At 38.2% G+C, this 15,738-nt stretch overlaps 1 protein-coding gene across 3 annotated transcripts in view; it reads left to right on the forward strand.

The window, feature by feature from the left end:
• The window catches only part of OXCT1 (3-oxoacid CoA-transferase 1), a 154,998-nt gene that overhangs the window by 95,483 nt on the left and 43,777 nt on the right, over window positions 1–15,738 (forward strand). For all 3 annotated transcript variants that reach the window (XR_007461595.1, XM_049648705.1, XM_049648704.1), the window contains exon 14: window positions 14,574–14,663. Coding sequence is in view for 2 of the 3 variants with exons in the window: in XM_049648705.1 (XP_049504662.1) it covers window positions 14,574–14,663 (90 nt within the window). In the remaining variant the exon portion in view is untranslated. The remainder of the gene's footprint in view (window positions 1–14,573; window positions 14,664–15,738) is intronic.

Consider the following 15,738-nt stretch of genomic DNA (forward strand, 5'->3'; position numbering starts at 1 on the left):
AAGGAGAGGAAGGGAGATGGGGGAATGGCTAGCTGGTGGGACAGTCAGAACACCTACAGCATTAAATAAGGTCATTATCTCATGTGGGTAGGACTCATGGCACCTCGAAAACAATTACAACAGTAACATCAAAGATTACAGATCACCATAACAATAATGCAAAAGTTTGAAGTATTGCAAGAGTTACCAAAATGTAAAACAGACACAAGCTGAGAATGCTGTTGGAAAAATGGCTCCAGTAGATTTGTTCAGTGTAGGCCTGACACGCACCTTCACTATGTAAAAAACACAGCATGTGAAAAGTGCAGTAAAATGAGGTATGCTTGTACTAACCATACTCACACAGTTTTGAATAATAAAGATAAACTGCTTCCCTGAGGTTAGAGGAAAAAAGCAACTCCTTCCTGAATAGCTGTGTGTCAAGGTGATTATCAAGAGACTATTTCCTTCTAAATACTGGGCCTAAGAAACAGCATTCTTGGGAATAAAAATAATTTTTAGCAGGTAGACCCCAGCTCCAAGTGTTTGCCACGCGTGAGTTCCAGGTGAATGTGAATGAAGTCATGTCTGCCACCGGGTGTTGTAACCATAAAAGCAATGAAATTCTTCTCACTTACTGTGGCTCTTGCTACTCTCCAGAGAATGTACTAGATTTAAAACACCCCTCAACTGAGGCTCCATATAAAGTGTATCTGAAATAATCAAGTTTTTTTACTCACACATTGGTTTTTAATACTGTTTTGTCATGTTTGTAATATCATCTCTAGTCTTATGGACAAGTAGTTATCACAGCATCAACTTATGCAGTTTAGGGAGTTAAAACACTGGCATATCAAGAAATGAGGTACAGTTTATTTGTTTCTATTTCTACCTCTTCTGATCTTTCTTTGTATTGTACTTCAAAAGGATAGTTTTTTATTTTTTATTTGATTCTCAGTATTTTGATTTCTACATTACCACTATCTTCCCCAAAAAGTTTTTTTTTACTTGTTACTTGTCTTTAAAACACTTCACTTTTCATTAAAAAAAAATTTTTTTTAACATTTATTTATTCTTGAGAGACTGAGAGACAGAGCAGGAGCAGGAGAGGGGAAGAGAAAGAGGGAGACACAGAATCCAAGGGAATCTCCAGGCTCTGAGCTGTCAGCAGAGAACCAGATGTGGGGCTCAAACTCATGAACTGTGAGATCATGATCTGGGCCCATGTCAGATGCTTAACTGACTGAGCCACCCAGGCGCCCCTCACTTTTCATTTTTATTCTCAGCATTATTTTTCATCTGTCATCCCTCTTTCTCTTTTTTTTAGTCATCTAAGAGCTGGCTCTGGCATAGTTGGCTTGAAAAGATAGAAGGTAGAAATTAATGCTCCTGTAATATCACCTTTTATATATCTTTCAAAAATATTAACTTTGGGCAAATTCCTTGAAGTAGCTCTCTTGACCTATTTTAGAGTTTGAAAAAGTTTTTTGTTTCCACCTGATTCTCCCCAGTTCAAGGGGGAGCCAATTCACCTTTTATGTACTTTCAGTTCTAGGGTCCTAAAAGGAAAAATTGTGCTTTTGATTTCTGATGCCTGAGATATTAGGACCACTCTCCCCACCCACCCACACAGGGGCATGGCTCCTTAGCTTTCTCTATCCCTAGAGGGGGGTCATTCTCACAAAGATGCTGTGCTTCTCCCTCTCCGGGTCAGACCTCATACTGGTCCTAGGATTGAAGTCTCTGTGGAATTATGTTGCCCATGGTTACCTTAGTCCTGAGATGGGAGTATGCTTTCTGAGAAAACCAGAGGTGAGACTTTCTTCACATGTCAGAGGCATCCGGTCCCCATGTTACAGATCAGGTCTTGCCCAGGAGGAAAAAACTTAAAAGACTCTTCACTAATGACCAAAGGGTTATCAGTTTGCTATGAATGTTCATAGCTGTTAGCTCCCCGGAGGTATGTGGCAGTCATTGAACTGGGTCATCAGCTGAATCTGGAGGACATCTTGGGGATAAACAGAGTACTTATTAATAGAGTCAAAATGGTCTTATGTTCTTCCATCTAACCCTCTAATGCTTGCTTAATAGGGCATCCACATTTAATATACATAGCATACTCTTTCACAACTGCTCTTAAGTGGTTTTTTGTTTTGTTTTTTACTTTTAAATGATCTTTTACATAATTTTTTTTTTATCTTTGCTACTGTGGATTAAAACCACGGTAATTATTTTGATGTATTCCTTAATAATGTTCCTTCAGTCACTATATGTCTCTCTGGGAGTTCCATCCAGCTGTGAGAGATGGCAGTGTAATTACAATAACTCTGTAACTCTGTGCCTTACAGCTTGCAGATGGTGGGAGGAGGTGATTGAGCAAGCATGCTTCACCCCATGGTTCTTGTTCACACACCTTCCCCTTCATCCCAACTAACCCACGTCCCGTTTCAAGAATCAGAAAATAAAATTTCTGAAAATACCCATTTTCTATTTCCCAAAGAAATAGTAATAGTTTTGTAGTCCATGGGAATGAGTTATGAAGGAATTGACATACTTCATCACTTGAAGGTAAATAAAAATGCTTGTTACCTTTTAATTTGTATTTTAACGGACATATTTGTTGTGATTATCTAGAGATCTCCTAAAAATAATATAAGCCTTTGAAATAAATTCTGTGTGATAGTAAATGAAATCTGTTTTCCCATCATTATAACATTAGTTTGAACCAACCATATGAAATTCCTGTGTTTGTAGGTGATACATAGTCACATGTGGCAATTTCATGTGATTCTAAAACCATTCTGTCAGTGACCCAAGGGAAGGAAGAATTGTTAATGCAGAAAATAATTTATCCTTGGATTTTAAATATTGCACTTATTCTGTTTCTGGATAATGTACAAGACAAGAAGCTCCAGTACTTAGTTGTATTTAATAAATTCAATTAAATAACTTATTTATATGTAATAATCCTGTATCATTTTAAGTAAAAGCAAAATCCCTTATATGTATCCTAGAGCACTTGCTCAAGTTCTTTCCATCGATGTCTTCTGTAGGAGGCCTGATAAAACAAGGTGAACTCACTTAACCAGGTTGTTTGATGTTTTCATCTCTGTAGAATTATCAGTTGACTCTGTGAAAACTGAAATTATAGCTTCAAAGCAGAGCTAAGAATAACACAGTTTTTCTCCAATCCATTTTATTAATCCAAAAAATAGAATGGACTGTTAGTCTATCTGATCTTGTACAAAGAAGTTAACCTATCCAAAGTGCCTCGTTTATAACCAGAAGAAACCTAGTCACACATTTCTTATAACTTAGGAAAAGAAAATAGGAGAGTTTCATACTTCTAACTATTCACCTAATAAATGCTTACTAATCTCCTATACAAAGGTGGAGTTAACGACTTGCAATCAATTTTATATGCTTGCGATTTATTTCTTCACTTGGAGTGATGAGGTTTCATAAGTGAACTATGGAGACCCTACTGAGTGGTATTTACATTTTTACAAAATGGGAAATTCATAGTTAATAGCTAGAAACAGAACTCACTTTTTCTATTTGAGTTTAATTGATTTCTTTAGTGTTATAGGCACTGATTAATCTGCATAGATGTGCTCTATCAGAACAGCAGGTAGTCATAGCCAGATAGGGTCTTGGAGGCCCGCTGTTGTATTTTCAGTTGCTAGATGATGGTGGAGTTGGGGAGAGCTTGCTCAGGGAGGGGATAGCATGCTTCTCATAAGGAAGAATTTAAGTTATAACTACCTGTATGGCCCGGCCACTACCTGCCAGTGGAACACCAACCCTGATCTTAATGCAGATCACTTGGCAGATTCTACAATAGGGATAAGGAAGGATGCTGTGAGAGCACCCAAGAGAGGTCCCTGATCACACCTAGTTGGTGGGCTGGGGTAGAGGCATGTGGATACTTCCTCGAAGAAGTAGTCGTGATTTGACACACAAAGAGTAAGCTGGTGTACACTTTATAGAAGGAGGGTGGGACCTTATGGCGTAGCATGAAGCCATGTGCTGTGCACAAGCAACTCACTATTCCTGGCACAGAAACAGGATACTAGAGTGTGAGGACATGAGTGAGGGTTGAGGCCAGGTTGTCATAGGCCTTGTATCCCAACTGAAGTGCTTGGACTCCATCCTGGCACACTGGGGAACTAGTGAAAGGTTTTAAGCAGAGGAGTAACATAAAACGTTCATTTGAGAGAGATTATTTTCATGTGGGTTGGAAAGGTTTGGGAGGGATAAGGCTGGACATAGGCTGGCAGTAGAGATGTTATTGCAATACTCAGGGAGAAATCACAAGAATCTTGGGTGAGAAAAGTTCAAGTTCAAGAAATACTGGAAAAATTGGAGTTCTTTGTAATTGAATGGCTGATTGCACATAGATAACGAAGGACAGGCAAGAGATAAGGAAGTTTCTGGTTGGACCTTGATGTGGATGGTTGGCCAGTAACTGAGATCAGGACTTGGTAGGTAAATAAGATTTGCTTTGATAAAAATACTTAATTTAACATGGACCATGCTGAGCTGAGGTATGCAATAATTAACGTAAAGAAGTTTTTGTTTCTTACTAACACAGAATCAAGATTAGTATCTCTGATTGGCAAGAAGCTCTCTTCTATGCAGTAATTTGGGGACTGACATTCCTTCCATCTGTGGCTCTACTATTTTCAACAGATAGTTTGCAGAAAGGGGAAGAACATGGACCATAGTTCTTGGAAGTTTTGAGAGAGAGAGAGAGAAAGAGAAAGAGAGAGAAAGGATCTGAAGAGTGTTGTGCGCTTACAGCCTAGAGCCCAGTGAGATCATGACTGAGCCAAAGTCAAACATTTAACCAGCTGAGCCACCCAGGCACCCAAATTCTTGCAAGCATTTATAGTCCGACTCTGGAATTATTATTTGTCACTTTCACCCACTTTATGTTGGCCAGAACCTATTCACATGACCAACCCTAACCTCAAGGAAGGCTGGAAAAAGTAGCCTAACTGAGCCCAGGAACAAGAGGAAATTATTTGGGGGATCAGCTGACAGATTGTGCCACATGATGACTGGGAAACTTTTGGATATTGAAGTCTGAGACTCAGAGGAAGGATTTGAGCTGAAAATGCTTTAGGAGTCATCAGAAATTGGGGCAGTTTATATCATAAGAGCAGATGAAGTCACTCTCAGAGAAAATGACAAGTGCAGTAGGCCAAGGACAGAGCTTTTAAGTTGGCCAACACACAAAGCCGGGATGGGAAAAAGGATGCTAAAAAGGAGCTTGACAAACCCTGAAGTAGGAGGACCAGGGAAATATTGTATCATGGAAACCCATGAGTAGAGCATTTCAAGAAGTTTGTGAAAAATAGTGTAAAATGTAGTCGATAGGTCCAGGAATATAGTAAAGTAAACCCACAAGGCATCAGATGGTTAAATGTTAGAGACCTGATTGAGTAATTCTCATTTCAAAGGCATAGTCAAGGCAGAAACCAGATTTTAGTGCATTGAGGTATCAACAGAGAGGAGCTAGAGAAGGGCTGGGGATGGAAAAATCAGAGCAAGGGGGTAGTTGATGAAACAAAGTCCCCGAGAGAACAGGAATAAGAGAGCTTACTAAAATGAAGTTTTGAGTTTGTCCAAGTGCTGCTTTTTGACATGCTCTTCTTTTTAGCCCATACAATGATTGATAACTGATATTTGTTAGGAGCAATTTTGTTACTTTACCTGGCGATAGAGACTGTAACTATATTTCTAGCTCCATATTAGCTGGTTTACATGATCACTCCACCCGTCCTGGGAAATACAATTAATCCTTGAAAGGAAAATCACATTTTTCTTGGTTTTGAATACAAAGTATAGAACAGAAAAGAGAAATATTACTACTGTAACTTTGTTATAAGTAGGCAAAACTAAGACAAATTATGTATCTTTTATTTTCTCTAAAACCGAGTTATAACCTCTCCTTTATGTTTAAACAAATACCGATATTATATTTATTTTCCCTCACTCCTATACTCTTTAGCAAGGAGCATTTTTAGAGGTCCTTTTCTTTCTTAGAACATTTTTTTTTTTAATAATGGGGAAGTGAGACAGAAATAAAGAGGCTTACATTTGGATTGAGGTGTGTACTTAATGTTCTGGTGTTTAATATTGAGCAGCAAGCCCTAGTTTTATTAATAAATCACTCTACAGTTATCTTTCCCTTTTCTTCCAGTCAATTAACATTTTCCAGTGAGGCACATAGCATTAATTTAAAAGGTTTTAAAAATTGTTTCTGTATATTGTACATTTGTTTCTCACTTAAGAACAGAATATAGGCAACAAATCTGCAAATCAGCCATTACTACGTATATATGTGTATATATACACACATATACACATATACACACACACACACCACACGCTAATGGTAAAGGTGGCAAGAATCATTTTCAGTATGTTTTATATTGTGTTTTAAACAGCATTTCACACAACTGTTCACTGTATTCGTTTTACCTTTTTGTAAAAACCTTAAAACATCACCAAATGTCACATGTAGAACTTGAATTACTGTATTTTTGGGAGTGCAATTTAATATTTGTACTTTGTTACATTGAGGTTTATTTTTTAATGTTATATTATTAACATTTCTTTTACTTTCTTTCAAATTCTCATATTAGGGAATAAGATTAAAGTAAGTAAAATATTTAAAATATTGCTTTCAGTTTAAATCTATTTTCTAGAAAAAAGGTAGATAACCATATTCATTCTTCTTCTATTCTTAATTCCTATTTTGGTACCCAGTTTATAATAGATTTTGAGCAAATATTCATGAATTGAGGATAATATTTGAGCTAGTGTCTTTTCAGAAAAGTTCTGTAAGTGTGTCATAATATAGCATGCAGCATTTCTAAGTCATCATACTGCTGTGTTCTTCGCATACTTGATACCGGAGTCAGTCTTCAACTGCACAGAGATGAGTCGGCCATGAAATGAGTATCCAGCAATCATCTCTCCATTATGATAGCCAGAATACATTTCAGAACTAAAGTTGCACCATTCAAGAAATGTATGTTTGCTGATGAGATTTTTAAGAAAGCCGTACTTTGTGTCACCTTGGCCCCGTGCTTCAATCATGCCCAGAGTCTCTTCTTCAGCATAGGCCTGTTTTTCTCGGAGAATCACTTTCCCTCTTGTGATTTATTTAAAGGTACATTTTTAGCTTCATAACTTCACTGCTTAGCAGCTTCTTGTTTTGTATGTCGAATAGGATGTTGGATTTGGGGGAGGGAGCTAGAGGTGGCAGTGAGGTCTGTATCTCATCTCTGTAAAATGGCAAGCTTGTGTTGGACATTTGGATACAGAAGTAAATTTCAGTATCTTGCCTAGTCCCCTCCTTCAAGGAGCAGTGGTAAAACATCCCCCTCAAAGGCCTGCTCCCTCCTCTGTTGTGTAGCTGAATCAGTTAGCTCTTTTTTAAAAAAATATAATTTATTAAATTATATTAGTCAAGTTGGCTAACATATAGTGTATACAGTGTGCTCTTGGTTTTTGGAGGTAGATTCCCATGATTCATCGCTTACATACAACACCCAGTGCTCATCCCAACAAGTGCCCTCCTCAATGCCCATTGCCCCTTTCCTCCTTTCCTCTGCCCCCATCAACTCTCAGTCTGATCTCTGTATTTAAGAGTCTCTTATGGTTTGCCTCCCTCTCTGTTTGAAACTATTTTTTCCCCTTCCCTTCTCCATGGCCTTCTGTTAAGTTTCTCAAGTTGCACATATGAGTAAAAACATGGTATCTGTCTTTTCTTTGACTGACTTATTTCACTTAGCATAATACCCTCCAGTTCCATCCATGTTGTTGCAAATGGCGGGATTTCATTCTTTCTCATTGCCAAGTAGTATTCCATTGTATATATAAACCACATCTTTTTTATTATTCTTTTAAAAAAATTTTTTTTTAATTTTTTAAATTTACATCCAAATTAGTTACCATATAGTGCAACAATAATTTCAGGAGTAGATTCCTTAGTACCCCTTACCCATTTAGCCCATCCCTCCTCCCACAACCCCTCCAGTAACCCTCTGTATGTTCTCCATATTTAAGAGCCTCTTATGTTTTGTCCCCCTGCTGGTTTTTATATTATTTTTGCTTCCCTTCCCTTATGTTCATCTGTTCTGTATCTTTAAGTCCTCATATGAGTGAAGTCATATGATATTTGTCTTTCTCTGACTAATTTCGCTTAGCATAATACCCTCTAGTTCCATCCACATAGTTGCAAATGGCAAGATTTCATTCTTTTTGATTGCCAAGTAATACTCCATTGTGTGTGTATGTGTGTGTGTGTATACATATATATATACATACATACATACATATATATATATATATGTATGTATGTATGTATATATATCACATCTTCTTTATCCATTCATCCATCGATGGACATTTGGGCTGTTTCCATACTTTGGCTATTGTTGATAGTGCTGCTAATAAACATTGGGGTGCATGTGCCCCTTCGAAACAGTGTACCCTTGCATAAATACCTAGTAGTGCAATTACTGGGTCATAGGGTAGTTCTATTTTTAACTTTTTGAGGAACCTCCATACTGTTTTCCAGAGTGGCTGCACCAGCTTGCATTCCCACTAGCAGTGCAAAAGAGATCCTCTTTCTCCACATCCTCACCAACATCTGTTATTGCCTAAGTTGTTAATGTTAGCCATTCTGACAGGTATAAGGTGGTATCTCATTGTGGTATAAACCACATATTTACCCATTCATCAGTTGTTGGACATTTAGGCTCTTTCCATGATTTGGCTACTGTTGAGAGCCCTGCTATAAACATTGGGGGTACATGTACCCCTGTTCATCAGCACTCCTGTATCCTTCAGATAAATTCCCAGTAGTACTATTTCTGGGTCATAGGGTAGTTCTATTTTTAATTTTTTGAGGAACCTCCATGCTGTGAAACAGTTCTAATTCTACACTCAGTTCTATCCCCTCTATAGAATTCATTTGGTCACCACATCATTATATTAGTCACACGAGCTGCTGTAACAAATAGGGCTCCCAAATTCAGTGGCTTAGCACCCTATACCTTTATTTTTCACTTATATTGAATGGTGCAGCGTGTTTCTGGGTAAGTGGGCTCTGCTGCACGTGGTCATTGAAGGACCCTGAAGGAAGCTTAGCATCTTCCAAGGTCACCTTGGATGCCAGTGTCCAGATTCCAGAAGGCAAAAGGGCATGAGGGATTTCATGTGAGAAGTGTTTATGGGCCAGAGGCTGGAAACCACAGATATCGTCTCCCTCCTTCCACTGTCTATAGCTCAGGCACATGGCCACCCCTCCCTGCAGTACAGAACCAGGAAACGCAAGTAATTGAGTCCCAAAAGAGTGGCTGCTAAGGTGGGTTGAAGGACGGTGATGAATTTCCCACTTGCATTGGAGAGCATGTCTCATATAACCTTGTTTCTTTCTGCCGGTATAGATAGAACGAATTGTTTTCATTTAGTAATTGACTCTGTCTCAGAAATCATCTGGGAGTTGAAATGGAAGGAAATATGTTATTTTCTTTTTCCAATACAATGAACTTACTTTAAAAAATAGGAAAGCCAAATATTTGAAGGTTTACCTGTTAACTTGCTAGAAATGCTTTCTATTAGGCTACGCTGCTGTTCTTTTTGCCATCTGGTAAGACTGCTGTTGTGAAGCATCTCTTCTGTGAAATCCCCGTGAGCTGCCTGCCTCTTCCCGCCTTTGCTTCCCCAGCCAGGCACAGTTAGCACTTGTATCCTCGAGTGCTCAGCTAGGACCTGAACATGCCCATGTTAGTTTAACTCATTCACTCTTCACTCACCCAAGCACCTATAATGAAAAAAAGGTTGAAATTCACTGTGATACAATTATATACTAGATAGCAAGGATGCAGGGAAGAGGAGATTAGCACTAGGTTCTTGGGGATGAGGGAACCGTGGTACTGCTTCTTGTAGAGGAAGGAAGTTTGGTCCAAGTCCCCATAATTACTCCCAATGCTCTTCCTCCCTCAGATGATGAAATTTATGAGGAAAAAAAGGCCTGTTATGAGACTCTCTAACTCTGGTACCCAGAACAGTGCCAGGCTCATACTAGACACTCAGTAAACCGAATAGACTAGATGACAAGATAAGTCAAGAATTTGTAAATTTTATTTACTCCATAATTTTCCATGCATTATCTCATGCACTCCTCATAACAGCTTTATGATTAGGTGGATGGATATTCTTAGTCTTGGTTTATAGATAATGGATTCACAGACAATTCAAGAGAATTTGACAATGTTGTACAGTGGGTTAATAGAATAGATCTTAGGTATTCTGCGCAGAATCTGGTGTATTCTTCACTCTTGGAAACAGATATTTCAGTATCAAAATAGTGCTTTGAAATTTGTAGCATGTGCTGCTTTGAAGATAAAACATCAGAATCTCATTGAGTGATAAAGGCTACTCCTTTACATTGAGTCCACAAGACTGTTTTTTTTTTTTTTAAGTTTCTTTTTTTCCAGTTTTATTGAGAAACAGTTGACATACATCACTGTATAAGGCATATAGCACAATGATTTGATATACATATATTGTGAAATGAGTACCACAGTACTTTCAGACTAACATCCATCATTTATAGACACAATAAAGAAAGGAGAAAAGGAAAAAAAACCCTTGTGATAAGAACACTCAGGGTTTACACTCTTAACAACTTTCCTATATATCATACAGCAGTATTAGTAATAGTCATCGTGTGTACCTTACATCTCTAGTACTTATTTATCTTATAATTGGAAGTTTGCCCTTTTGACCATCTTCCTCCCGTTCCCCCTTCACCCACACCCATTTATTAATTTTTTTAAATTTACATCCAAGTTAGTTACCATATAGTACAGTAATGATTTCAGGAGTAGATTCCAGTGATTCATCCCCTATGTATAACACCCAGTGCTCATCCCAACAAGTGCCCTCCTTTTTAAAAAAAAAAATTTTTTTTTCTTAACGTTTATTTATTATTGAGAGACACAGAGAGAGATAGAGCATGAGCATGGGAGGGGCAGAGAAAGGAGGAGACACGGAATCTGAAGCAGGCTCCAGGCTCTGAGCTGTCAGTACAGAGCCTCATGAGGGGCTCGAACTCACAAACCGCGAGATCGTGACCTGAGCCGAAGTCGGACGCTCAACCGACTGAGCCACCCAGGCGGCGCCCCCCAACAAGTGCCCTCCTTAATTCTCCTTACCCATTTAGCCCATTCCCTCACCCACAACCCCTCCATTAACCCTGTTTGTTGTCTGTATTTAAGAGTCTCTTATGTTTTGCCCTCCTCCTTGTTTTTATATTATTTTTACTTCCCTTCTCTTATGTTCATCTGTTTGTATCTTAAATTCCACACATGAGTGAAGTCATATGATATTTGTCTTCCTCTGACTAATTTCGCTTAGCATAAATACCCTCTAGTTCCATCCTCGTTGCAAATGGCAAGATTTCATTCTTTTTGATTGCCGAGTAATACTCCATTGTGTGTGTGTGTGTGTGTGTGTGTGTGTGTGTACACACACATACATACGCCATGTCTTCTTTATCCATTCATCTGTTGATGGACATTTGGGCCCTTTCCATACTTTGGCTATTGTCGATAGTACTGCTATAAACATTAGGGTGCATGTGTCCCTTCAAAACAGCACACCTGTATCCCTTGAATAAATACCTAGTAGTGCAATTGCTGGGTCATAGGGTAGTTCTATTTTTAACTTTTTGAGGAACCTCCATACTGTTTTCCAGAGTGGCTGCAGCAGTTTGCATTCCCATGAGAAATGCAGAAGAGATCCTCTTTCTCTACATCCTCACCAACATCTGTTGTTGTTGCCTGAATTGTTAATTTTAGCCATTCTGACAGGTGTGAGGTGGTATCTCATTGTGGTTTTGCTTTGTATTTCCTGATGATGAATGATGTTGAGCATTTTTTCATGTGTCTGTTCGCCATCTGGATGTCTTCTTTGGAGAAGCGTCTATTCATGTCTTTTGCCCATTTCTTCACTGGATTATTTGATAAGTTCTTTATAGATTTTGGATACTAACCCTTTATCTGATGTCATTTGCAAATATCTTCTCCCGTTCTGTTGGTATTTTTTTAGTTTTGCTGATTGTTTCCTTTACTGTGCAGAAGTTTTTTATCTTTTTTTTTTTTAACTTTCTTTTAACATTTATTTATTTTTGAGAGACAGAGCGTGAGCGGGGGAGGGGCAGAGAGAGAGGGAGACACAGAATCCAAAGCAGGCTCCAGGCTCTGAGCTGTCAGCACAGAGCCTGATGCAGGGCTCGAACTCACAAACCGTGAGATCATGACCTGACCCGAAGTTGGACAGCAGAAGCTTTTTATATTGATAAGATCCCAAGAAATGTTCTTTTTAAGACAAAGAGACGGTTCTTCTACCATGTTCTATAGCTCTTTATATCCCTGCCAGCACAGTGTTTTGTACTCAGTAGGTGCTCTATAAATATTTCTTAAATAATTGACAATGATTAAAAATGTCTAAATCAGATTCACCTGAATTGGACATGCTTTTTGTAACAGACTGGCATAAGCTTTTACCTATAATCATTGTGCCACAGGTGAGAAATTTTGCCTCTGGTATATTCTAATTCAAGGATTCTTTTTTTTTTTTTTTTTTTTAATTCAAGAAGTTTTTAACATGCTAGCTTGGTTTCTGGTTTTCTTTGCCTTCTTCATTCTACTAACACTTATACCCTTACAGTCTTCCTAAGGACACTATCTGGAAGCTGAGACTTGCTGGATGTTCTTATCACAACAGATTAATACATTTTGTAATGGACTTTCTTTAGTATCTTTTGATGCTCTAAAAATCTCAAGCTTCCTTAGTGTTGGAGTTAATGATAGACATTCATTGCTTCTGTCTCCAAATTACTCATACTTCATCCCATAATAGTGGAGAAAATATATTTCTCTACAGAAATGTTATTCATATTTCATCCCATAAGGTATTGGTGTTCTCTACAGAAATATTATGAAAATAATATATCTAATTTATTAAAACTGCAGCTAACTAAGGATGATGGCATGGCTCATTGAAGTATAATATTACACATTTCCACATAGATATTGTTTCACTTCAAACTTACATGTCTGAAGACGGACTGACTTTGTACCTTCTGCGTCTTTCCTGCTCTCCATCTCTGCTCCCCGCTGCCACCCTCCAGCCATTGCCAGCTGCTACCCATCTCATTTAGTGGCAGGCTCCAAATCACGAAGACATCCTGACCGCTTGATCCTTTCCTTTACATAATGCACATCGAATTCATGTTCGTGCAGTGTTGCACTGACCTCTAAAATGTTCTTGATATCAGAAGATTTGAGCCCTCTATGTTTTAAAGCCAGGTATGAGTACATTGCCTAATCTCCTTGTAGCTATGAAATTTTGGGGAAGGAGCTAAGAGTTTACTGTCAAATCAGCAAGAGGACTCGGATTAAAAATAAAATTTTAAGGAGGTTTTGATGTTAGATGACATTTCTCTTCCATGTACTTGAGGAAGAATTTATTTCATCATCTCTGGAAACACCTGCTTTTTCCCAAACTCTGTAACCAGGAGACAGAACAGACAGTGGGAAATATTCAGAGTGTACGGCGTGCAGAAGGTGGCTGGTAAATGTTTAATGAATGAGGAGATGGACAGGTGAACAAAAATAGAATGGGAATGGCGAGAGGCCCTGAACTCTGCTTCTGTTTTGTTTTTGCTTGACAGCAATATATTTTTTGTTTTGTTTGGCTTATTTTTCTAAGAGTGAGATAAATGCCAAGTTTAGAAAGACAGACCCACCTTTTCATATTAATCATTACTAGGGAAACACCATGAGTGTCTTAACCTACTACGTAATGGCATTTTAATCTGCAGGAAATCCAAGAGAGTGCTTTAGAAAGTGTTTGTAATTGAAGACTCAGTGGTGCCGATTTTGTGTTTAAAAAGAAAGTGGAGGGGCGCCTGGGTGGCTCAGTCAGTTAAGCGGCCGACTTCGGCTCAGGTCATGATCTCACGATCCGTGAGTTCGAGCCCTTCGTCGGGCTCTGTGCTGACAGCTCAGAGCCTGGAGCCTGTTTCAGATTTTGTGTCTCCCTCTCTCTGACCTTCCCCCATTCATGCTCTGTCTCTCTCTGTCTCAAAAATAAATAAACGTTAAAAAAAAAAATTAAAAGAAAAGAAAGTGGATGTCAAGGGTATGTGGATTTCAGTCTCCTATTACTATAATCATAATAAAGTGCCAGAATTCTGAAAAGATTCTTAATATTTTTCTCATCCACTGATTGTCTTATTGCTAATATATCATCAACAAAATAATGTTAGCCACAATGTAATAAAACTGACATCATAATATTTGTCCTGAAGTTATCTCTCAATCACAGAATAATACAGTAACAGAATATTAATATTGTAAAGCTTCTAGTACTAAGCAGTAAAGATCAGTGAGGTTTTCTCGCTCATTTATTCCAGTGACTTATTCGTACCAGTTAATTTTATTCTGCCACATACTAAAGGATTGAAAGAGAATTACATCTTATTTCCCACTTCTGTTTTGTAGGGGAAGATGGTGAAAGGAATGGGAGGGGCTATGGATCTCGTGTCCAGTGCTAAGACCAAAGTGGTGGTCACCATGGAGCATTCTGCAAAGGTAATGTGTGCTGCTTTTGGAAATTCACAGTATGCCAAGATCCTGTACATACTCCAGGTCATGCAATCATGTTTTTTTATTGTTTTCTCAGGATCATTCAAATTGATAGCATTTATATTTTAGAGAGAAAGGCTGCAAATAAAAGTAGTTACTTATTGTCATTCAGCTAGACAGTTCTTTAACTTTGAGTGAAACAAATGGGGGGGGGTCTTTATTTACTTTGCTTACACAATAAAAGTTAAAGCCATAAAGTCTTCAAACTCAGTGAAAATATGTCAGGGCAGATGTTTTGATTTAGGTTTAAAGATGATTATAGTGGTTGCTCTGTGCTTGCAAAATGAAAAATACAACAGAATGTGGCCTTTTAACAACAGTTATTTTCAAATGCATGGTGTGGTCTCTTACCAAAGCTGTGAGATGCCATTTTGGGAAGGGTTAGAAAGTGGTGGACTTGGTGATAGAGAGTATCCTTATTCTGTAAAGTATGATGCCTGTATTTTGATGTATCATTGAATATTTGCTGAGTGCTGATTATAATGTTAGATACTTCTATAATTTGGCAATGACCAAAACTACTCAAAGATCATTGACCTCGTGGAGCTTTCATTTGGTGGTGGTGGTCGTGGTGATGATGATGATATATCATCATCTTACAATAATGATAACTACCATTTATCGAGCTTCCTGTGTTCCGACAGTATATTAAGCCCTCTCTGTGTATTTGCATGTATAAGCTTATGAACTTGATCCAGGTATTTTCTTATGGTTTCAAAAACAGCTTTAGAGAGGTTAAGTAACTTGCCTGAGGTCACTAAACTAGTGGCACTGAGATTAGAACTGGGTATCTATGATTCCAAAGCCTAGTGTTCTAACTATAGAGCAATCAGTACAACTTTGTTCCTTGTTCCCAGCTCAGTGTCTTTAAACTAACTGAGCTTAATTGCTTTCCTAAGCTGAGTCCGTGGGTTTCTGATGATTTGCAAAATTGATCCTGGGTGGTACTCCCTTCATTATCTATGCCCTTTGTTCATTCTCCTTTTTTTTTTTTTTAATAATTCTTAGGGTTTTTTTTTTA

Source organism: Panthera uncia (genome assembly GCF_023721935.1).
Source record: "Panthera uncia isolate 11264 chromosome A1 unlocalized genomic scaffold, Puncia_PCG_1.0 HiC_scaffold_17, whole genome shotgun sequence".
In the NCBI taxonomy this organism is placed as follows: Eukaryota; Metazoa; Chordata; class Mammalia; order Carnivora; family Felidae; genus Panthera; species Panthera uncia.